This window comes from Nylanderia fulva, unplaced genomic scaffold, assembly GCF_048542155.1.
Source record: "Nylanderia fulva isolate GAGA-0341 unplaced genomic scaffold, ASM4854215v1 Scaffold12, whole genome shotgun sequence".
In the NCBI taxonomy this organism is placed as follows: domain Eukaryota; kingdom Metazoa; phylum Arthropoda; class Insecta; order Hymenoptera; family Formicidae; genus Nylanderia; species Nylanderia fulva.
This window is the reverse complement of record NW_028189409.1, coordinates 3,870,154-3,896,149: the sequence shown is the minus strand read 5'-3', so window position 1 is coordinate 3,896,149 and position 25,996 is coordinate 3,870,154. Positions and strand designations below refer to the sequence as shown.

Below are 25,996 nucleotides of genomic sequence, written 5' to 3'. Positions count from 1 at the left end.
GAGAAGTATATGAAAAATTATTTCCTTGGTTGCGAGAAAAAATTCTACCCATGTGAACGCGCCATCACATATATATCGTTCTTTAATAACCACGTAATTACTGAGACGTTCGAGGGCGAGAATCCGGGTTCAAGACCGCTTCGTTCTCGCCTCTTCAGCCACGGTAATACGGCAAGCCAGATCAGAGAACGATCCAGCGACGAATCGAGTGAACCGCTTAGCGACGTAGCAAGCGGGCTCGGCTCCGTTTTCAGTTTCCGATTATTTTTGGCAGCAAGCAGAGCGAGCAGAGCTCTCGCCTAAAAATGCTTATGGCCAATGGCGGATCGCCATTGGTCGCGTCGTGACCACGTGAACGGCCTACGGTGGAAGTTCACGAAGTTCGACTAGGCTATCCGCGATATGGCACAGTCAGCTGCCTAAAGTCCGGTTGGCCAGTCGTAGCCAGCAAAGCTTTCTCCACAAGGTAAGCCCATCTTCCTTGCGCGTTTTCGCGATCTTCTTCGTTATTCTACCGCGAAAGTGTCCTGGAAGACGCCGATCCTGTTCTCCAGGAAGAGGCCTGGAGAACCTTCGGATAAGAGAGAGACCTGAAAGATGGAAGACTCGCGATCTTTTCCCTACCCCAGGAAACGAGTCGTTGCTATCGAAAGGTTTCGCTGTTTGTGAAAAAAAGTTTTTGCGTTTTATCGAGTGTCAGTGAGACGAGTGGCTGTACGAGAGATACTCTTCAAGGTTGTGACGGTTGATCCGCCCAAGGCTCCCGAGACAGTGACGGATCGGCGATCACCGACGAGCAATCGCTCGTCTTGAAAGTGACGCAAAGTTGAAAGTGATGAACGAGAGCTTCTTCCGTTTATCGGTCCAAATCGACCATTGATCGATTATTTCGGGTATTTCAACGAAATATATGTGAACATATATATATATATATATATATATATCAATTCATCGAATTTTTTTTCTTTATATATTAATCTTCCTTATTATATATTAATCTCAAATAAAAGAAATTATAGAATATTGCTTTTACCATCAATGATATATCATTATTTCGCGCGATCGTCTTTTTTAATATAAATTTTTTCCAACGAAAGAAATGATTTGCATTATGTTCCCGCTTTAGCATACTAAAATTTATGTAGAACATAGTTTCCCTCGGGCGCCAGGTCGCCTTTTTTGCATAGTTTAATGAAATTTAGCGAGTTGTCTATTTTTACGGAGCAGCTTGCTGCTTTGACATCGGAGACGGTACGCACGTTTCGAGGTGGTAGGACGTGTCTTGGAATGGTTCGAGCGCGAGAGAAAATCTATACTTAGCAAAGGCGCGGATCGCGTGTTACAAATATAAAAGTAGATGTGCTGCAGTATATCGTAACAAGAATTCATTTCACGAAAAAATAATGGTTTGCTCATTTATTCTCCACAAAATTTTATTATACCACATAATATTCCGGTTTCGATAAATTTACATATTAATTTCAATAACGAGACAAGAAAATTATGCAATGCTTGCACGGAGTGCAAAACATTAAAACGTAGAAAAGCAGAACGTATATAAAAAAGTAAGCATTAATTACTTGGAGATATATTTTTAAAATATTTATTATGTAATGTACAAAAATTGTAAAGTTGAAAAATTTCTGCGCCTCTCTCTCTCTGTATTTAATAATATTAAATTCAAGACAATATTCAAACAAATTATATTTGGTACATGTTTTATATAAATATATATATATATATATTCTATAAAGCTATATGTTCTACATAAAATTTTATTTTATATAAATAATTATCAAAGACAAAATTATATATAGCAAATAAAATAAAAAAATTGTACTATTTCCCAAAGTATTCTAATGAGATCTTGTTTCGTTTGTTCGTTAGCATTACGCGACATTTTGCTTGTGACTGCGTAACGTTCCTAAGTATTTTCGGAATGTGGAATGCCACGGTAGACAAGCACAATCCATCTTCTTGGATGTTTTGGAACTCTGACAACGAGCGCGCGTCGCAAGCGCCGCTAAATGCGCAATTGTTATCTCCGTAACCGAATTGCACAATTTTCGTGTGTTGTGCGCGCACAGAAGTTTACCTATATAAGTTATCTGTTTTGAACAACTTTGTTCCCTCCTGTTACCTTGCGGCGAGATCGATATATTCCGTAACCGCGTGTTATATCGATTTTGCGACGAAATTCCGCTTAATAAAAAGGCTTTTCTCTCTCTTTTCTATCATCTATAATTTTTCCCTCAGCTGTCGGCGTCTTTTTCCAACGAAATGTCATTCGTAAATAGCCGGCGACATATATCCATCAGACGAATATTCCAAGTTCTCCTCATGACGCGTGTTTATCCGTTCGTCTCGCCGTTTTGACATCGAATCCAGTCGAAGCCGCCGATGACGGGGTGTACGTAGGTCTACACCGGGGGTCGTTGCATCCAAATTTGGATCGCGTCGATCGTATCTCGACGTCTCGACGACGCGGAAAATGGTGGGGACGGCGTCTATTTTCGCACACGTCGGGATATTCTATACCGCCGTATCGCGGCACCACCTTGGACACGTTTCGGCGACGAAATCTACCCACGTATAGCGGCATGATTTATCGACTCCGAGAAATCGACTCTCGCGCTCTTGAAATCGATCGTATTTATCGAAAGAGACGCGATGATAAATTCCCTTCCTCTTCCGCATTCACATTTTCCATTCCGCGACGACATTCATTATTTTATAATATATAATTGTCGCGCGTTATTACGGAACCGCGAAAGCGTTTACGCATATGATATAAGGGAGTATTATATGCGTATGCAAAAAAAGAGAGAAAAATGCTTCACACGTGGCATCCGCTCAACCTTGTTCCGGAGAGGCTGCAGGCGCGTTTATTACGCGCTTATGCAAGTCTATTTATTTTTAATAACTGAGGAAGAAGGGGAGATTCTGACGAGTATATACATGTGCTATTAATAGCGCGTGTGTGTCGAGAGATTTTCGGCAAGGTATACGAAATGCTAATTAGGAAAAAAAATATTTAGATCGTTTTGTAATTTTCTTTTTTTAGGTAGACGCGTGTAACAACCAAACACCACCATGGCGGACGATGAGGTTAGGTGTGTATTTTAATCCGTGAATTTCTTCACGGTGTTATCACGTGTTTCTTCACACGCTTATATTCATTATTGAAAATAGCAACGAGGAAGTTACGGCGCAAAGTTTCATAAGGACGCATATATTGAATATTCCTTAATATTACGTTTCTCTTTTTCATATTGCATCGTTTCGCTGGATTTTCGATACGTTGCTGATCTTCACAATCGGACCGAAAATGCTGAAACATCACGCGCCTTATGTGTTGAATCCGTGCAGTAAAATTAGCGTAACTATCGACAGGTATGCATTGTTTGTGCTTTCTGCTGATTCTCTGTGAGAGATCATTAACGTAAACTCTGTGTAACTTTAGCGAAGACAGTATAATCCTTGTCAATAAAAATAGAACAGTTCTACTGAATGTTCTATCGCGAATCCTTCGATTTATGTTGTCGAAAAGTGTATTTGATAGAGATTTCAAAGCTTCAATGTTTAACAAAAATTTATCTTTTTTTTTTTTTAAGTAATTATTTCAACCAATCAATTTTATTATTTCTCAACAAATTAAAATTCTTCCAAACTACTTCATGTGTACGTTTATTGTAAAATAATAGGAGACAGTTCAATATACGTGCAAAAAATCTCAGTTTCAAATACACGTTTCTTCATAAATAAATCATTTTTCCTTCAATATTATACTTTTACAATATCAAGCTTTTATGTACAAAAGCTCCGATTGTCGAGGACTTCGAGCAGACTGAACCTCGTTTTTTTTTTTCCTACCACAGTGGCATTTTGAAGTAGCTTAGTAGAAGATATAGATGGTGTGGTCAAGGATGAACCACGCAGTTTGTGTATCCTGAAAAAGATTTATATGCTACATAAAATGACGAAGCGATCATAGAAGCTCGCTTCTCATCGCGATTATCCTCGGTTCGTTTTTCCTCTCGCAAGAAACTTTCCACGATTCCGTTTTCCAGCAATATCCTCGATCCTTTCACTCTCCGTCGTTCTTTCATTTTTCATCTATTCGTAACTTTTTTTTATTTTAACATTAGATTGAATTTTACAAGAGAAAAAGAACTTTTCAAGATTTTTGAACAAAAAGCCTGTCTTTTTGTCCGATTATTTTAACTTCTCTGTTAAATTCTTCAATAAACAATTTTTTTTTTTTTTACAAGACACTTTACATTTCGATGATTGCGCCACGTTATACCTAACATAATGTCCATCTCGTGGCCGACAATTCTTCGTTTACGCACGGCGGGATAGTTTTCTTTCGCATAATAAAGCCAATTTGTGGGACGCGAACCGCAAATGTAAAAGTTAATGAAGGTTTTTAGTTCCACGCGCGGTAGGGAACATACATTTCGCAAATATCACCGTAAAATTTCCGCTCCGTAAGAACGGGAAATAGTACCGGTCGCATTACGACCGACATGCCCGTTGTCTTCCGTTATATGCTCCATAGTCTGACTTTTTGTCTGATTTATCGTCACACTCTCTCGCCCTTATTTCGGCATTATTTAACGCGAACCTCTGGATCTCCTCGCCTAATTTTACGTCTTCTCTTTCTTGCTGCTCGAGCAAGCTATTTATCACTCGCGTTATCCTTTTATAGAGGAAGAACAAAATCGTTCCAGATTTTCAATTGTAAATTCGCGTCTAAGAACACTCGTAATCTGCTTGATTTGTCACAATCTCTCTACCGTAAGAATTTATATATATATATATGTACTATTTCATTCTATATATTTTACTCGTCTCCTCCGAACCACAATATTCCATTTTCCTTTTATTTCTCCTTAGTTATATTTATAAAACGATCCTTTCTCGACTCGATTCCTTTCGTTCGCGATGGCACGAAGAAGGAGAAATTCTCTCTTTGAGACGCAAAAATGCTTGATATTTGTCAGTGTAATTGCGAAAAGCAAAATTCAGCACGAGTGCATTCAATGGAAAGGACGTTTATCGAAGATCGGTTCGAGAACTTCCATTTACTGATTAAAACTGTTATATGAAGACACTTTTGCAGATGGTTCGTTTATTCGAAGTCACGAACGCTAACCTCGCAACGTCAGGCGCAAGAAATGTTTCATGCCAACTTTCTATTGATAATTACAAAGTTTTCATTATATAATATCAGTTCAAAAGTGTTTAAGTAATTTTAATTTTATCATTGTTTAAACTTGTACACGACATGCTACAAAGTTCTTAATATTCAAACAGTTTTCTACACGACAACTAAAGATTGATAATTTCCAAACATATTTTATAATCGTAATAAATTTTAGAAGATATTTAAATATCTCGGAACATTTTGCGCTATTATATTGTAAACAATATTATAATTTCCAGTTAATTAATATCAAGCGTAATTAAATGATTCTCATTATTTGCTGTCATCATGAACAAATATTCGAACGTACCCTCGCAAAAATACTATATCCTCGCTTTTTCTTCAATTAAAACTATAATCGAAGATCATTATAGTTCAAATACAACTCCAGAGAACGAGCACTATAGATAAACATAAAACAATCGAACAGATCTAGGGTAAAGTAGATACCAGATTCGCATGAAGAATGATTTCTGTTTTTCGATTTGAAAAATCCTTCGTTGCTATGTATATGCTCCTCTTTAGTAATGCTTTACTTTCCTTTAATAATAAATGCAAAAGTATATCTATTATTTAATATCACGAAATATGCACGTATGCACCATGTGAGTGCTTGATATTTATATCAAATTTTAAATCAGAATTTAATATTGAGATAAACTATAAAGATGTAAAAAAAAATTGTATTTTATTCGAATGTCGCAAGTTATAATCAACAATTATTAATAGCATTCGTTTAATATCGTTGTCAACAGCGTCAGCATTTCTTAAGCTTATTCATATCACGATGTTACTCAATAACATTTCTCTGGATGCCAAAGTTTAAAATCGGCTATTAAAATTATAACTATATATGAATTTAGTACTCTACTTTTAAATAAATTAATTTTTCAACATAAAAAATGATAGTATAATTATTTGGTAAAGAGTGACAAAATAATTTTGTTCATATAGTCAAAGCCATAAAAATACAGCGTTTAAAAAATGATTGTCATTTGATTTTACAAGATGACAAAATCGCACAAAGTATATTGATTCACAGATTATGGTACATTTACAAATAAAGAAAAACCACGAATAACTATAATCACAAATAAAAAATTACAAACAGCTATAAATGATTTTGAATCAAGATATATCAGTTATTATTTTTTATAAATTATATAAGGCAGAATATTTTTTCAGGATTCTGCATTTTGTGCTTTTGACTATAAATGAAATTATTCTTTTGACAAATAATTATGAACAAAATATTATCATTTTCTATATTAAAAATTTAATTTAATTTAAAGGTAGGATGTCAATAAGTTCACTTATATAAAACTTATAGATTTCTTCCGTCATTGCTTCTATGCTGTATAATAATTCATAATAATTTAAATTAGGCCTGCAGATATTATTTTTATTTTCAACATCCGTGTTATCGATAATGAAAATCTGCGCAATTTATTACAGAATGCAGAGCTAATGACCGGTCGAAAGCATAATATCATAAGTGGAACGCTCGGCTGTTTGTGCAAAACGATATTATACAAGATGCTCGTTGGATGCGCTGTTGTAGCTCTTAACGGCGACAAAGTTATATCACTTAAGACAGACTCCATTAGCTCTGCATCGTTATGAAACACGCGAAAACATGTTCGCTACGCTAATGCTTTGTATAAGATATTCCTTGATGGCGAAATCTGGAACACTAGGGAGATGATAATCTCTACCTCTCTTTCTCTCTTGCATTGCTATTGAAAAATATCCTTTTATACAGTCGATGGGTTGTAAAAAGTGTTTCAGGTATCGCATGCATGCGACCGACGACATAGAGCGTACTAACGAGAAATATTTTCTCTCTCTTTTGCAGAGGAAGCGCATCGAGGATGTACGTAAGAGAGGAAACTAGCTATGAGAAACGTAAAGTCGCCTCTTAAAGGACGGCTACTTACCAGATAGATGAAAGGAATCCTTTCGTCGGAAAAGAGCTTACGCTCGTTTTATTGCAGGATAAAATATATTGCGAATATTATAAATTAGCGATATTAGTTTTGCGAAAATAATCAGAAATTACGCGCGATTTCGAGCATAATAACATTCTTCGATACGGGATAAACGTATTTTTTACTTTTGCATTGTACAAAATTTTGAGATCAATAATCACTATAATCAATAGCTCTGATAATATTAGATAAAATAATAATTTTTATTTGACGAGAAAAATTGATATCATAGTAAATAACGTTTCAATTGCAACAATTTCAGTTTAGGATTTACTATACATTATATTGCAACGAAATTTTGACATCAATAATAAGACTTATAAATAATCAATAGTTTTGACAATGTTAGTCATATCTTAACATGTTAATCATTTTTATTCGATTATAGAAAAATTGATATTATAGTATTATAATACAATTACCGTAAATTTTGTAATTGCAACGATTTCAGTTAATTTAAGATCCGCGAAAGTTTAGTTTGGAAACCGAGAGAGGAACGTGAGTGCGAAAAATAGCAGATGAGTTTGAATCGCGGAATACTTTTCAAATTCGCGTTGCAGCTCCGCGCGATGCTTCTTCGGGATTTTTCTTAGCTGAGATATTTTAAGACAGTTTCGCACGAAAAATGCAGGAAAAGAAGAGGAAACAGGCGGAGACCGAGAGGAAAAGGGCGGAGGTCCGCGCCCGCCTCGAAGAGGCTTCCAAAGCCAAGAAGGCGAAGAAGGGTTTCATGACCCCCGACAGGAAGAAAAAACTTAGGGTAAGTCCTAAACCGACTGTTTTCTTTTTTCGACTACTTCCTTTACGAATTTCGTTATACGACGAAGAGTGAGTTCTCGAACTCGCGGATTATCCGCTTTAAAAGTCGCGCGAATCCATCCCTCTCGTCATATTTTTCACTTCTCCAAACGAAACCGCCACCCTCAATATTAATTTAATGCCGCGTGTTAAGATACCATTTTGTATGCAGCGTGCTGCCACAGCAGTTTGTTTGGTAAAGTTCAATTGAACGAACAGCAAAGGCAGCGAAGCCGAAGAACACGCGACTAGTTGATTCTAATTATTCTTATCATTATATCAGTTAAATAATGGATTTTAAAAATAAAATAGATTATTATGAGAATATAAAAGCAAAAATCGTAATTTCAACCTTGAAATAATACGAGAACAAAGAAATATGATCTAATAAATTTTGATCACGTGACTGATTTGCTGCTGCAGCATGTGCTGCGTATATAAAAAGACACTTTTCCGGGTTTCTCCTCAAAAGTACGTTTCAAATTACATCAATATCCTCTCGCCACGTCGACTGCTCATTATCGATGACCAAGTCGAGTTTCCCCGATTTGATCTCATTGCTTCTTCATCGCACGCCATAATCTGCTTTTTCGCGTTGTTCGAGAGCTGCCGCGCAATATCGCGGATAATCCTCTTTGGCTCTTTTGTGCCGATTTTCTCGCGAAATATTTCTCGCAGGGAATACTACCGCACCACCATCCGTTTCTCCTTTTTCTTCTCTTCTCGATGCTGTTTTTCAAGCGACGCGTCGAAAGAGAGAAAGTTCGAGACTTTCCAAACTTTATCTTCCCGCGCCTTTTTACCTTTACTTTACGGCCATGTCTTACGTTCGCCATTCTGTTTCCATCGTCGCGCAACATCTTCCTCGGAAACATTCATGCGTCTTCTCTTCCTTGATCTTCTTCTTATTCTCTATTTCCCGGCGCAGCGTCGCGAACATTCGCATTCGCGGTACATAAAGTTTTTCGTGTGTATGCAGATTATCTCTTAGAGAAATCTTTTCGCGTTTGCCGGTCCTGTGGAATGTTATTTTCCCCGTAAATCCACCTTTCTCTCTTCCTTTCCTTCCTTCCTTCCGTCGTGTCAATATTTGCGATCCACCAAATTTCCAACCGACGCTTATCTCGTTCGCTGACCAAAGAGGGAAGGCGTTAGCTTAAATTATTTCGCGAGTAAATCATGAATAGAGATGTTTCTCTTGTGAGGGCCGAGCATCGTAGTCGTATCATGTTCTACAGCGCGAATTAATTCATATTCATTTCGCCTTTCTGTTATTACATGATCACATATTTACGAATACAAGAATTAATTACTCGTGCGTATCAAGCCGATGTCCATTTGTTTTCATAATAACCATTTTAATGTACGATTCAAATCGTGTGCGTGTGTATAATTGGACAACTTTATATTTATTAGATCAGACGAGTATTATAATAATCCACCTCATCGCGTACGAGATTTAAATTATTTATACGGTTTATAACAGACTATCGATTCCGAGGAATATAAATACGCAATTTCCATTTAAATTGTGTCAATTTCATGCTATCAGGAGGAGGAAAACCGATTCGTACAGGGAAATATTCCTAACTAAATATTTTCCTAGCAAAACTTTCTCCTCGTCTGCTTACGAAATGTTTTTCCTTCCTATCGAACCGAATCTCACAAATGTTCCATGTGTCTACAGTTGTTGTTGCGTAAGAAAGCCGCCGAGGAATTGAAGAAGGAACAGGAAAGAAAAGCGGCCGAGAGGAGGCGCATAATCGAGGAACGTTGCGGAAAACCGAAGAACGTCGACGATGCCAACGAAGGTACTTTGCTTAGTTACGAAATCTTATGGAAAACCGCCGAATCGCGTTTATTACTTCTTACTATATTCGAGCAAACTAATTTCTCATCGCGGTTCTCTGAGCAAAACTATAAAGCCCTATCTCTATTATTAATTTTGTTTAAAGATAAAAAATTATTCTACAAAAAAAAAACAATGTGTTTGAAAAGTTAATTGAAAATTATTTTAAATAATTTCTCTAGTATTTTGAATTTCTGAATTTTCATATAATTTATATAACTATGTAATAGTCTTTAATCAGACAAATATGCATTTATCTAGGGAATAAGAAAATGCTAAGTCGCAGTAATTGATAATAATATACAGTATTTTTTTTCATCTATAATTTTTCACAGGAATTTTATTAATATCGCGTGCTTTTATCAAAAGTTCTTTATAAATCATCGTTTATCTTTAATGTTTTTTTTTTTTTTGAAGATAAAATAAGCTCGTCAAAAGGGTACAAGAAATGTTTCGCGATTTTTGAAGAATAATCCTTGTATTGCAATAAGGTGTTTCCTATCTTAAAACAGTCTTCGCAATCTCTTGGGGAAAAAAGAAACACGATATATAAAGCACACTACTCGAAATGCATTTCAGATGATCTGAACGTATACGAAAATAACGCGAACATCTTACACGCGCGTCTTTGTTTTTTGCATTTCTACATATTTATTTATTCTGATGAACCACACACAGAGACCATAAAGCGCGTGCTGCGCGAGTACCACAATAGGATCACGGCATTGGAGGATAAAAAATTTGACGTCGAGTATATTGTTAAGAAGAAGGATTTCGAGGTACTTTTGAGAGAGCAACAGCTGCCGAAAACATTTACGCGAAAAATATACGCAGAGTATGATAACGCGGCGCTCGCGAACACAGTTTAACGATAATTTAACAGTAACGACGCTCAATGTTGCACTTGTGTAACGCAGGCGATCTTCGTTCGGTTGCATATTTGCGTAGGGACGACGACGAACGTAATTAGAGCTTTTGGCAAAGATAGACCGACCTCGCGGATTGCACAATTTTACACGCGTCGCTTGTGTATTTAGCACAATCGACGAACGCTCGATCAAAATAGATCGATCTCTAAATAATCGTGTAAATAAAATAACGAGAAAAAATCAAAGTATCAAAGACAATTAATTAAAATTAAATTCGTCGAAGAAATAATATACGCAATATATCGAAAAAATTCCAGTTTTATATTGTAAAATGCTTGTAATATTCGACAACTTTTATCTTTATAATTTTCAGCGAGAAAGAGAGAGTTTACGACTTCGATTCGTCGCGTCGCAACTATTTTGATCGCAACCGATGAATAATCGTTATCGAGCAACTTGGTGAATGATTAACGGCTCTTTGCTGAAACTCTTGAATCGTTCGTCGCGACTTCCGCTTTTGCAGCCGGGCAAAGGATACGAGCTTCGCATTATTTCGTCGTCCCACTTCTCACACTTTTCTTATTTTTGTATTATATCTATACGTTAACGCAACAACACTGCCGTCGATTTATTATTACCGTGTCTTGATTCTTATATCGCACCCTAATTTTTTTTCGCAATTAATGTGCGCGCGATTTCTCTCTCACTGTTTTCACTATCTCTCTCTGCTCTCTTCGTTTAATCCTGTCACGAATCTCTGGCGAATTTAACGGTGATCCTAAAAATTATTGGATTTATCCGCATCTTGATTATTGTGTTAATACGGCTTGTTTACTACTCACTCTATTCTCGCACGAAACACGTCAAAATAACAGAATAACATTTCAATTTTTTTGGAACAACGTTAGGCGTTGGATCAATTATTATACACGTGCTTCACATCACGCACTATATATGGTATTTTTATTGATTTTTATTCGTTTAAAAAAATATACGTGCCGTCTGACGCTTGTTTCGTGTTTGTGAAGTATTGTATAAAAAACATTTCTCACTGGCTCATTATTTTTCGATCTATATATGCGCGAATATCTATATCATATATCTCATCTAGACTCAAGATTGTTTCAAATTTCGCAATGATGTCTCTAGGCTCGAAGGATAATTTAAGAGCTTTCATCGCGGGAAACTTGAGACAGTCTTCAACGTCGCTGCAGGGCAGCGATACTTTATAACATCTTGATTTAGCTTTCATACCAATTTCATTCCCCCCCCCTTCACCCCCGACTCGTTCCCCTCCCCATACTTCATCCATCGTTCGTACAAGTCATCTGCGCGAGACAGAGATTCCGTATACTTTCGTTCGCAAAGTTGACGACATGAAGCTGTTATAAACACGTAGCGATGTACATAGATAGACGTGACTATATGATGTGAGAGATAAAAAAAAATGGATTAAAATTCGCGATACACAATGGACATTTTTAGAAGGCTTTTAAACGGCGTCTGTGTACGAGAACATGTTTTCAAGAAGTGACTTGAATTTTAACAGCTAGCGTGAAGTCCATTCTGAACCAGTATCATAAGAGGATCAACATTCTCGAGGGGGAGAAGTACGACCTTGAGTACGAAGTCGCCAAGAAGGACATGGAGGTCTCTCGAAAAAAAAGTTTTTTCTCGTGATCAAACAAAGAGATATGAAAGCGCGACGCTGCGATTAACGCCAAAATACAAAATACTCTTTCTTTCCTGTCTTTTTCCTTTTTTTTTCTTCTTTGTCTCGCACACTTGCGCGAAAGCCCATCTTCGCTGTATCTAGCGACTTGTTCCGATTTGCATAAGCTGTTGCGTAATAATAATAATTAGGCGTAGACATCGAGAGGCTGAGTATTTTCCTAGCAGCAGCAACTCTAACGTAGTATCCCTCGCGACTCGTAGAATCGCTCAACTAGTAGAACTGTCTCAGTAATGTTATTTTCTTGCAGGCGTATGCGAGTAAACAGAATTTTGTTCATTTACTTGCGAGTAGGCATCACCAGACCCTTTCAACGCCCTATCTTTGCCTTACCTATCTCTCGCCCTACGATCTTTTCCCATCGAATTTCCTCCTCTATTTCCAACTTTACCCTCCCGTGTCGGGTTAACGATCACGCGATTGTCAGCTTCGTGCTTCTCGCTTCCAACGCGAAAGACTCATTTCTCTTTCCTCCATAGTAATTTCATTTCCTCACGAATAATCCTTGGTAACGAAATTATCAGTCACATTACAGAAAATCGCAGATCGTCAGTTATATACATATCATTTTTTATCACATTAAATATTCAAGTGTATCTACAAAGCAACTCATTGATATGGCAAAAATAATAATGAATTAAATTAAATATTTTAATATTTTATAAATATTTAAGCTAATTTATTATTTTTTTAATATTCAAAAGTTATCATTATTATCGACGTTAATGAATCGGACAATAGCATTTTAACTATATAGTTTTAAAAATAAAAAAAATTATATATATATATAATACATTTTTTATTTTTAAAACTACATAATACACTTTTGACATGTGACATAATTCGCACGCAAATTAATTTTTTTTAAAAAAGAGCTGACAGTAGGGACGACATACTCTCAGCAAGACTCCATTTTGCCCTTTTTCCATTAACTTTTTGTTCTTTTAGCCGAGTTGCAGACGATCTGTTCGGCATATTGGAACAGACTATACTCACTCGAGGGCGATAAGTATGACCTCGAGAGGCAAATTAGGTTGAAACAGTTCGAGGTAATTACGATCGGCTTGCCTAAAAAAAAAAAAAACAAAAAAAACAAAAAAAAAGAGAGAGCCTATCGAGTCACTTGCATAAATTATTTTTGTTCAATTTTTATTTCCCCCTTCGCCCCCTCTTTTTTCTCCTGTTTCTCTTTATTCACGTGATTTTTTAACTCCGCCACGTGCTTGACCGAGCGACACCCTTGGTCGAACGGTTCTCGAAGGCGTTTCTGGTCGACGGGTCTTTGAACCTTCGGTTCGAGCACGTTTGCACGTCTCTTAGATAGGGGAAATGCCGCGAGACACTAATGTTCCAAACTCTCTATGAGACTTTGAGGACAGTTTGCCGGAACGTAACCAACACATTAACTTATCTGCATCGCCGCAAGGGATCTTAACGTCAACGCAAGCCTATTGTTTCTATTTTTATTTGCGCTCTCCCAATGCAGTCATTTTGCGGTGTCATTTTGACAAGGAATTTTAAATCGCATCGAGAAAAATGATGCGAATCACGAATGAGCATGAAAAATGAACAATTTAATTTGCCCCTCATCTATGCGTTCAATTTAGAGCTATATAGAAAAGTAAACGTGCCACGTGATAAACAATTATAAAAATCACGGATAATTTCCTAAGGGAGTTCGTACGGTATCGTTTGACCGGATAATTTTGCCCCCCTCTTTTTTGTATATTCATGCCTCCGGTCAAGTACGAGATACACTGTAAAAAAATATATAAAATTACATTAAAAAATATAATAAAATTACATAAATAATAAGTGCAAAATTACACCGTGCATAAATAATGAAAAAAAATGGTATAACTTTAGATTTATTATTTATGTAATTTTATATATTTTTAAGTATAATATATATATTACATCTTTTTTTACCGTGTAGTCCGGGACGTGCGAATCGTCGAAGATCGAAATTTCGGAGGCGTGCGCCATCCTCGCGATACTGCACTCGTATAACCGGCCGACGACATAAGGACGATTTTCCTCGGAAAAGGAGAGATCTCGTCCGAAGTCACGCCCGCGAGCTCGAGGAAAATCTCTGATTTTCTCAAAGCGCGATTAGGCATTCGAGCGCCGCGCAACTTTTATTACCGCGCACGTGGAGCGAGAGAGGGGCCAATTTACTCGGATCGGAGATTTCGGAAGTTTTGCTTATTGCGGGGATCGAGGGACTCTCTCTCATTGAGATTCCGGGATCGTGTGTCCGCGGTGGTGTACCATTAGTATTCGTGCCACGCGGTTTATATTCCTCGCTAAAATATGTAAAGCCGACTCTTTGGTTAGTTGCGGCAACGCGCTGTACAAAGCAAAAAGTATTATCCTGATACCAGCGTTCGTGCGATATTTACTTATTCAGGAATGATAATGCGTAATTGTTTCGCGCGCATCGTAAATCTTCCGGCGCGATTTTCCAAGCTCCAAATTTCGCAGCTACATACCTATATACTTTTGTGAAATACATTTTATAATTCTTTTATGCCGTTTGAAAAAATCAAATTTGAAAAATCCAATCATTTTACGGGCATACGTGACGTTGAATTCTCAATCAAGATTTGATTCCCCTTCGCGTTCCGGTTAAATGCGATTATTTCGACGTTATTTACTTTTCGACGGATTCGCGGAGTCACGTCGCGCCTCGCGCGTGATCGATCACACGCGAGAGTTTTGTCTGTCTCTCGCTCCGCCTGTGCCCCATTGGCACACGCTGTGCCCTAAGCTGTCAGAAAAGCAAACATATCGAGGAACCAAAGATTTCTGAGAGATTCTCCGTATTCTTTGTAGTGGAGTTGAAGCAGATCCTCCAAATGTATCATGAGCGCGTCTACCTTTGTGAGGGTCAAAAGTGGGATTTGGAGCGTGAAGTTCGGAAAAGGGACTACGAGGTACAGGAAAAGTGAAAAGCGCAGCGACAACGGCGAACAATGCGAGGAGAAAGAAAACAAACCAGTCAGATCGCACGTCTCTTTTTTATCATTTCCGCCCCCGTCGACTCCTCTCTACGCGTATCAGAAAAAAAAAAATATATATATATATATATATCTGTATAAGGGCACCGAGCCTTCGACTCCCCCAATCTCTCTCTTCGCGTTGTTTCTCCGCCCAACACCCTCTTTCTGTGTATATATATATATATATACGTATTTCTCTTTCGATTTATTGTTCTCTCTTTCACGATGTTTTTCTTGGAGGAGAACACTTGCGGCGCGAACGCAGATTTGCTTCGGGGCGCGAACCAATGGGAAAAGTTCCCACGATGAAGAGAAGAATCTTCGACGGCGACAGCACTTTTTTGCCATCCCGATCTTTGTAATCTTGATCAGTCCTGGCCTCGATATTTTAAACAACGAGATATGTTCTATTTTTTTTTTTTTTTTTTAATACAATTTTTTTGCGACACGGAATGATGACCGCGAATAACAACGCGAAAAGAATTTCTCTTTTTTCTCGTAGATATATGAAGTGCCGCAACGCAGAACAATTTTTTTCGCCCGGTCACATATTTTTGACTCTATCCTATTTTCGATCTCTCTCTTTTCTCTCTATCTCTCTCTTTCTTTCTCTTTTTTTTTTTTTCATCGCGTAACGTGCCGTGAATCTATCTGAACCCACTTTTTCACTTTTCTATCGTCTATCTTTACTGTCTGGCTAAATGCACACTGTATCCACTCGCTCTCTTTCTTTTTTTTCTTTTTCTCTTTCTCTTATAACGTGTATTGTCAAGTCTATACTGTCTTTCTATTATCTAACCATAACGCAACTGTATCTCTCTGAGCTTTTTACTAACTCGCCAACGAAAATAAAAAAAAGAGAAGCTTTATTCTCGAGTCAGGGCTGGGCAAGCTTATAGAGAAGACGCCGAATTTTATTACATACTCTCCTTTACATACTTTCTCGAATTTGTAGAATAAATCGTCCGCATGTAGAATGATTCGCGCAATTGAATGATCGCAGATTCATGAAAGCGTTAAAATTGCGTTTTGCGCGCCGAGAAAAATAATCGTGAAACGAGAAGGGCGCACGATTTCGCAGTGATAGAAGCCCTAGATTTGTTGCAAAAAAAAAAAAAAAAAAAAAAAAAAAAAAAAAAAAAAAAAAATGCAATCGAAGAAAACATATTACACCCACGGAGATATCATCGAGGAAAAAATCCTCCTTTAGTCTCACGCGAGACTAAACTGACACTGTGTGCCTGAGACTATATACGCGCGCGTGTGTGTGCGCGTGTGCGTGCGCGTGTGCGTGCGTAGATTGTGCGGTGCAAAATCAGAAAGAAAAGTGGAAGAAAAAAATACAATAGTGAAAATGAACACAAAAAAAAATACGTAAATTGTTCCGACTTTTACGGTGTCTTCCTCTTATCTTTTTTCTTCAATCTCTTACGCTTCACGTCTCTCTCTCTTTTTTACGTATACCATTTTTCTATCCGTCTCTCTCTTTCTATTTCTCTCTTTTTTTGCTTACTTTGCCTCTTTATCTCTTTAACGCTCTGTCATACGCAGCACGAATATAATTAATTTTTACCAGATGCAAACAAATTCGCTTCATACCGTGCATGCATGGCTTTTCTAACTAATAAACGGTTTAAGATATGCGATATATGTGCAGAATAGGACGTAGGTTAATTAGCGCTTGGATTCGGTAACAGGATTGATGAACCGGGTGAATAGCTTCATTATCGTATTGATTAATTTCGTGTAATTGAGAACTTGATCGATCACTACCTGATATTTCGGAGCTTTACGTGATTAACGATAGATTCGTATTCTGCTGGAAATATCCATTGCCGGGAATCATGTATCATACCACGTAAATTAATCGTCGCCAAACAAGCAGTCTATCTCTCTCTCTCTTATTTTGCAATATTAATGTATTCGTAGACTAAATACATAATTAAATAACATTTACGTTAATTGATACAATAAATTAATTAGTGTATTATAATATAAATTATTCTTTTTTTTCATCTTCAAACATTTCCATAAATTATAGGTTTATTTCAGAATTTATTAGAGAATTATTTTTAAATGCAAATTAATTTAAATTATATCGACTTTAAAAAGAAAAAAATATACTCATAACTTCTCGATCAGAGTATATTAATTTAATTATCGATGCAGAATAGTTTGAGTGAATTCTCTGATTAAAAGTGTAACGATAATAATAATTTATGAAAATAAAATGCGCTTGCAACCGAATTAACACAGTATAAACGCTTATATAATCGCTAACTTTTCTATTAATTTTGTTCTGATTCAACAATGCAATTAAAATCGATAAACTTAATATTTTGCAACGGAGAGATTCAATCGAATGAATAGAGCTTAATTTACGTTTATCACATTTAGCGTATTACGTTGATGTTGTAGCTACGCTATAAGAAGTATGGCACTTCATATTCATCGGGAAGAAAGAAAAACGCGCATGTTCTCATTATGCTTGACACTTAAACAATTGCGCAAATTTTTATTTGACTGTGATATTATATAGAGCGTGATTTTCATCATTGACACAGTCTAAAAAAAAAAGATATATCGCGCGTCGAAAGTACATCATGGATTATTTAAACTCCTTCGTGAAAAACGTAAATCGTTTTGCGATACTCGCAAGATCGCATCGAGAAAGGCATTAGCCGACACGTACAGTGGATACATACATAGATACTCGGCAAATCATTTTCTTCGGAAAACGATTATCGTATAGACCTCCATATAGAGACGACGGCCCCGAAAAAGAGTTGGTTGTTTATCTCTTCCTATCACGTTTTTCTTTTCTTCTCCATTCTTAACTCTCACAAAGGTGGACTGGCTCGAAAAACGGATTAAAAGATCACGAGACCGAAGTGCCATGCTGTGAAAATCATCAAGCCGCAAAACTTTCCTCTTGTCTTCTCTTTTTTTTTTTTAAATTCCTTTTTGTTCGATTAATCGAATCCCAGAGCCGTCGCCCGCATTCGATTGATCTTTGTGAGGCGGATAGTAAATGTGTAGGTATTACGAAATTTCCGACTCACGAGAGAGACGTTGGAGAGTGAAACACGTACAGGCGTCTACGATGTCTTGAAAGCGAAGCGAAATTGATTTTGCACCGACTCGCACGCACCGCCGACTGTCAGTGTCCTCTTGCCATGGTGTTCAATTAGGCTGTAAATAGCGAATTCGTCTTGGCAGAACTCTGTTCTCCTTCCGCGACAAGATTCTCGAAAGAAAAAATTATGTTCCTCTCATTTTATTTTCGCGGATAGAAATTTCTTACATTCTTACAAATCTCCGCAATCTCAATTTTTCTCAAATTTCGAATCATTCTCTGTGTGAATATATGCATATATTCAACACGGTGCATCATGAGAGAATCGCTAGCGATAATTATTCTATGTTTGAAATTTATACAGGTTTCGATGTATTCACATCATTGCTTCGAAAATGAATGTTATTGTTATTATGAGATAATTGAAGCGTATTATAGCAAACGCATATCGTTAGCGAAACACAAAATAGCCAATAAAATCGACCGAGTATCGATTTCAAGAGATTGGTTTCACGCTTCGAGTGAGAGGAACAGAGCTCTGGCAGTCTAGAGAACGGATTGTAGTGGATTTTGTAATTTTTTTCTCATCATCCACGGCGGACGAAACGGCTGATCGTGACCAGCCGGTCCCCCTGATTGGCCAAAATGAAATTCACACCCCATCGTATCCAATCCCTCACTTCTCTTTCTCTCTCTTTCTCTCTTTTGTCGTTCCCGCGTTCTTCCCTTTCTCGTATAATTTTGCACAAGGAGAAGAATGAGAAAAAATGTAAAATCAAACGATTCCTAAGAAGAAAGGGAGAGAATCCGACAAGTAGCTTTAGAATAAAATTTTGCTCCTGAGGAAGCTGTTCCAAAGAAAAAAAAAGTAAAATAATCAATATTACTCGTAAGAGCGGTAAAAGTATTTTCAGAAACGAAGACTTTATACGATGATGATTATACGGTGATACGAATCGACTGGAAATTGCATTTAGATTTAATCTGTTTCGGGAATCAGCATATGTAATGTACAACAAATTCGACGATTTCTCTAAGCCTTTGCATGAGTTTCAGCGATTTCACGGATTCTACATATATTCCGTCCGATGCTGTGGAATTGTTTCCACTTGATATGAAACAGATCAATATATTATAATTTTCGCCAAATAAAAATGGGATTTTTATATTACTATAATAATCTACGAAACTTTTTCTATCTATCGCAATGATATCGCGATTTCATGTATTAATATTCTTTTTTTCTTTTTACCGAATATAGTGACTAGAATCGTCAAATGTTTCAATCCTGATAATTCTAACTAAAAAGTGATAAAAAATTATTTCATCATGCAATATTATCTCATTTGCAAATAACGCGTGAATTTTCGCCGGTAAATACAATAATACTAAAAGTTTTACTTTCCAATTAAATCGTTTTTTGTTTGCAATATGTATCACACACGATAGTATAAATATTCTCCCCTTTTTTCCCGTACAATATTTTTTTTTTTCATTATTATTTACTCTACTCTTCTCTCCTATTTTTTCCGTTATCATTCGTCCGTCCACTATCGCGAAATCGCTCTTCTATTACCGATCCATTGCCATCATCCGCTACTGCAGTTAATCCGCAAGCCAATTTACTGTCAATCTCGATTCGAATGGCTCGCCCCAGCTGAATATCTGCGCGCTTGCGGCTCAACGTGTGTAAATTCCCTTGTCTCTTTTTCTCTTGCCTGCTTTTGCCACGCAGTCGACGCATGTCGATACGATTTGATTTGCCTGTTGTTTGTTGGGTTTTTTTCGATTTAACCGTTTGTGGCCGGATTATCACGTCGTTCACGTGAATCCACTAATGCGAGTTTTTCTCTACAATGCTTTTTTTTACCATTTATACGAACCGTTATTGTACAACTTTCTTCCTGTTTCGAGGAGAAAAAAAAAGACTTTCCTTTGTAAAGCTAAAAGTTTAGATACCTCGAGTATTTCTCATTTATAGTAAAAAAAAATTAAATTAAATTTAAAAAATACGTTTGTGAACACGAATACTGCCGCATTGCAAATAGATATCACTTTGCGCAATGCACATATTCGAAACAATTAACTCTCTTCCTTTACTTGGTATTCAAAAAAAAAGATGACTAAATACGCATGAATAAGTTATATCGCAATATCAAATGTAATAGATGTTAATAGAAATATTCGATACGTACAGATCGCAGACTTGAACAGCCAGGTCAACGATCTCCGAGGTAAATTGTAAGTATCTCTTTTTATTATATCGTATGCATATATAATAAGAATTTTTTTATCAATATAATTTTTTCTCGTCGGATTCGCGAATATATTTGATTGCAATTTTTTCATTAATTTCATTACATTCTATAGCATGAAACCGACCCTGAAGAAGGTGTCCAAGTACGAGAACAAGTTCGCCAAGCTCCAGAAGAAAGCCGCCGAGTTTAATTTCCGTAATCAGCTGAAGCAAGTCAAGAAGAAGGAATTCACCTTGGAGGAAGAAGACAAGGAGGTAAGGACAATTGTTTTCAATAGAATTTTCGCGTCTTCTAGACGCGAATATTATTTTTTTAAAATTGTTTTTTTCCTCGCCCGTCAAAGGCCTATTCAAACGTTTTTTGAATTTATCAACGAGATTTTGTAGAGATACAAGTTGGGAATTTTCTTTCGATGTTAATTTATTTGTATTTCGAAATATGTGCTTTCAATTTTTCATTATGAATACGTTTATATATTTGTATATTTTATCATTGTATTCGTACATTTTGCATTTTGGCGGATTTAATTTTACTTCGTGCATCTTGTATTTCTGCAAATTTATTTCGATTGATAAATTCAATAACGATTTTTGAATTTTGCAAGAGACGTTACTTTTTTACAGCCATATACGACGGGTAGGAGTATAGTATAACAGGTGTTTTTTAATAAACAAAAAAGAAACAGTTTTTGTGACCCTGGTTTTCTTTTTGTGTACAAAACCCAATTGGCAGGTTTTCTTCGTAATAGTAATTTTTTGTTCAATTGTCCAATTTAGGAGATCCGCATTATATGTACGTACATGCCTTTGTTTGCATTTCGATATTGTTAAACATTTGTCATGATATATATCCCCGAAATATTATTTTCCCGGTTAATTTGAAAGGTAAATTTCCCGAAAATCTCGGGCAATGATATATAATCGCACGGTAATTAATCATCGGTTCATCGAACCGCGATACTTTTAATTGAATATATATATGAGAACGTTATAGCATTTCGAAGCCGTTTGGATTTATGCGAATTGATTAACCGCAAAATGTATGATTATGATAACCGATGACCGCAATGATTTATACTACAAAACATTGCTATAAATACAGAGACAAATATTTTTCTCATCGCGCGAGCGTGATCTCCTCAAAAGGACCATCCGTAAATCCTTTCTCGTATATGTACTCGTATAGTAGTGGTAGTGTTAGTTGACTAGGCAATTTGTGTTGTTCTTCACAGCCCAAGAAGTCCGAGAAGGCAGAGTGGCAGACCAAGAAGTAGATTTAATATAAGAAAGCAAAACCCGTTTGAGTGCGAAATCTCAATAAAATGCAGATTATTATTACGATTAAAAAAAGGAATCGAAAACAAACGACAAAATCTAATTTCTTTACATACACGCATACACATACACACATATGACATGCACACATGTGAAGAGACACACTAACACGATCGCTATATTTTTACAATCAACTTGACACGCGCGCGTGAAAATGAACCGCGAAAAAACGTGTACAGAAGAGAAAAAAAAAACAAATATACACATAAAACACTTTTGATATCGTTTCCATCGACGTCTCATGTGTTCACCAGCGTGTTTTCGGCATCACGTTCGTTTGAATTGTTGGCAAACCAGTTCGTTAGCGCCGCGGAACAAATTAACGAGTGAAGACTGAAAATTGCGCGAACAATTATCCTAGAAGTTATAGTTGAAATTTGATTAATATTTCTCTTCCGAACTAGACGGTCAAAACGATGCAATGTAGAAAGGATCTGATTCTGCGTAAATATATTCACGTACAATAATTATTATTATATCTAAAATATGATATATATATATATATATATATATATATATATATATGTATATATATATATATATAAAACGAATATAAGTTGTGGCAATAAACGATCCAAGAGAACGCACGTGAATAAGTCAGATGTCTTCCTTGTACATATACGTCCGATTCTTTTTTCACGATATCCTTTATCGGCAAATTTTTCTTTTCTCTCTCGTTGTATATATTTTTTCTTATTTTTACGGTTTATTTTCCTTCCATCTGTGAAGTTTCTCACTGCGACAGATCGTTCTCTTGATTTTTATTTTCCCTTCCTTTTATCTTTGCATCCCTCGGATGCGAAACTCGATAACTTAAATTGACCCAATTCCCGATTCCCTTTTACGTAATGGAAAACGCGATGTTGCGTATGAAAATGAGTTAACGCGATCATAACATTTTTTGCTATATATGTATATATATTTTATGCAAAATCAGATACGATTTTCGCGCCGGCGTGCTCGTATTTTCTTGTCGCGTTGATAAGAGAAATTCTTTTACGACAATGTTACGCGAGTCGCGTATTTCAAATATTCGATAAGGAAAAAGGTCAGGTGTTATCGAGAATCGTACCGTTTCTTTCTTTCCCTTTTTCCCTTTCTCTCTCTCTATCTTTCTCCCCTCTCGTAAAACTTCACTAATTCGCCTTTCTCTGAGGCATCGTTTAATTTCCTTTATCTCGCCTTTTTTTTCCGACATATCGCGGCGATTACTGTCTAATTTGTTTTCAGTATTCATATCTTTTTTTTTAATCTTCGTTTTTACCTCTCCCTCTACTTCTATCTATCTAATTATGCAAAAATCGCGTATAACGTATATAACTCAGTACGAAATAGATAAAATATAAGGTTAAGTGGGGCGTGCAAAAAGGTGAGAATGGCTTGTAAAGTATATTTGAAGCTGACAGTTCTTCACTTTTCTTTCGTACATAATAGCAGAAGCGCTTTTTACTCACATACACATATGCCTGCCCATACATACATATACTCTTACGTTTTTTTTCTACTCTTTACTATCTAATTATACTGTTGCCTTCCGTTTTTCCGCACACTCGCCTCGTTTATCTTCTGTTCACACGTGTTAATTGCCGCGCACTTTCTCACACAAAATCGTTCGTCCAGCAAATTCCCGAGTGCTACGCAAAATGTTAGAAAGAAAAAAGTAAATAGAAAAAAAGAGTATTCTGACTCGCTGAAAAAAGAAGAAAGAAACACGCACTCTCTAAAGTTTTTCGTTTGGTTACGCAGTAATTGAGGCTCTTTCGCAGCTTGCCTTAGCGTCATCATTCGGCTGCCATGCTTCCAGGCTGTAAATGTGTAGGATTTGTTGTTCCGTGTCTTTGTTTTTGTTTCACAATCGTGCACGCATTTTGACATATTAAAAACAATTTCTCTCGTTATATTTTCAGCGAATTTGCAATAGATACATAATTTAATTTCGCGACGATTTATATATGCGTGCATCGATTACGACGTGTCGATCGTGATTTACATCGATGTAAGCCACGAACGATGCGTCATTTATTAAATAGTATTTAAATGTAACGTGTATATTAAATCCTTAATCAGTGTCCATGTCTTATCCGTTGACTAATAATGTTGCTCTTGCATTATGTTCGCAGAACGCGTCAAAAGATAAGGTAAAATTTTAACAGGCAACTTGTAGCTCGATATATATGCATGCGTGGAAAAGAATGACGTGTGTGATAGATGGGAGTAGATATTATAGAAAAACGAATAGATTATATATGTGTAGGTGTGTAAAAGTGGAAGAATGGAGAGATAGGAATACTTATAAAGAAAAAGCTTTCGTCGTTCTTAATATTCGTAGTGACGTAACACTCAATGCAAATCTTTCTTCAATATTTTCTTTCGCTTTGTACTCGTGATTTTCTCACGATGTTTAAACGCATTGCTCTCGAAAATTTTCAACAATACTGCAAAGCTATTGTCTTAGTTTCACCGTTCCGACATCTTTTTACTTATATTTTATTTCGGAGGCCAGCAGCACAGAGCTTGCGCTCCGCCGTTTTCTTTCTTTTTATTTTTACTAACAATCTGCACGGCTTTGTATCTACAGGTGCTCCAGACAGAGCAGCGTTAGACGACGTTTACGAAAACGTCGAGAGAATTTTTTTTCGGTAGTAAAGGATGCGCGACATTTTAGCGATCCTGAAAGTTGGCACTAAGATTTCGCGATTGGACAATCTATGGCGAACGCAATCCACGACGACGCAATCACAAAGCAATTTTTATCTAAATGGTTCTCGTAAATTTTTGGCATATGCTCCGACTAAATTAGCCCCCCCTTTTCACCCCTTTCAAAAGGTTTTTTGAACCCCTTGCACCGTCGACCCTGCTTTTGCGAGCGTTCACCCCGACACTGCTAACCAGTGTTTGCGAATCTAATCTCGAATATATGATAATGAAATTTTCGTGTACTTGATCGCGACATTTGCTCGATTTTGCAGAAGAAACCGGACTGGTCGAAGAAGGGCGGCGAGGAAAAGAAGGTAAAGGAGGAAGAAGCGGCGCCACCGACACCGGTGGAAGCATGAGACAATTGAAAATGCGAGAGACACGCAGGATCATCTATCTGTCCGTCATCGTCAATAACCGCTCTCGATGCAGGAGCTCTAATAAACTTCCTCTTATATTTTTTAACGATCGATTTATTAATGTAATATGTCCCGCTGTCATGTTGTTGCACGCAAAAATCTGGCCCGTCTATCTGTCCGTTATGATTACATCCTAGATTGTATCGAAATTTTTTTTGACAACCAATATCCGATCCGTAGCTCTAGTCCCTATCGAACCTTTTTTTTATGGATGCGATGTATCTTTTTTTTTTTTTTAATAAACCTTGTAAATTGTTATAAAACTCTTGTTGCGTGCAAGATATATAAGAAAAAAAATTTGTCTTTCTATAAATCAAATGCAAGGAGAAGAATGTAATTGTAAAGAAATTAACGGGGGGGAAATTGTGTTACTTAAGATTTTATTGTAAAGCAAAAATACTTAACGATATTCAAAACCTCAGTGTGTGATCATTTTCCCATGTTTTTCTTAAATTCCTTTTATGTACCCTTTATAAGAAATTTTACCTTTGACAATTTAACATATAACAAAGTTATGTATAATGTTTTTCCTTTATGATAATTGTGTTATCATTATATATTTACACATTTTTTTCAAATAGATCAATCAAATAGATAATTTATTAAATAGATAACGTAGTAGGAAGGCCTAATATTTTTTAATGACCTATTGAGAAAAAAGTATCTTTTTTATTTCAGTTTAATATTTTTAAAGATAAAATTTAAAATAATTAAATATCTGATGCAAATTAAAGCGCAATAGTATAACAAATTTAATTAAAGATA

At 36.4% G+C, this 25,996-nt stretch overlaps 1 protein-coding gene across 10 annotated transcripts; it reads left to right on the top strand.

Annotated features, from left to right (window-relative positions):
• Window positions 1-333: 333 nt before the first annotated feature.
• Window positions 334-25,647, top strand: LOC114928025 (wings up A). 10 transcript variants are annotated; one of them, XM_029299120.2, is made up of 9 exons: window positions 334-466; window positions 3,065-3,108; window positions 7,065-7,082; window positions 7,829-7,957; window positions 9,683-9,806; window positions 10,523-10,623; window positions 20,721-20,764; window positions 20,894-21,035; window positions 22,013-22,330. In XM_029299120.2, the coding sequence occupies exons 2-9, from the start codon at window positions 3,094-3,096 to the stop codon at window positions 22,052-22,054; spliced, it is 615 nt and encodes a 204-aa protein (XP_029154953.1). In that variant the 5' UTR covers window positions 334-466; window positions 3,065-3,093; the 3' UTR covers window positions 22,055-22,330. The 10 variants fall into 10 exon arrangements, with proteins under 10 accessions (XP_029154953.1, XP_029154948.1, XP_029154947.1 ...); XM_029299115.2 differs by lacking the exons at window positions 10,523-10,623; window positions 22,013-22,330 and adding exons at window positions 12,263-12,363; window positions 25,085-25,647 and having other exon boundaries at window positions 337-466; XM_029299114.2 differs by lacking the exons at window positions 10,523-10,623; window positions 22,013-22,330 and adding exons at window positions 13,394-13,494; window positions 25,085-25,647 and having other exon boundaries at window positions 338-466.
• The last annotated feature ends 349 nt before the right edge of the window (window positions 25,648-25,996 follow it).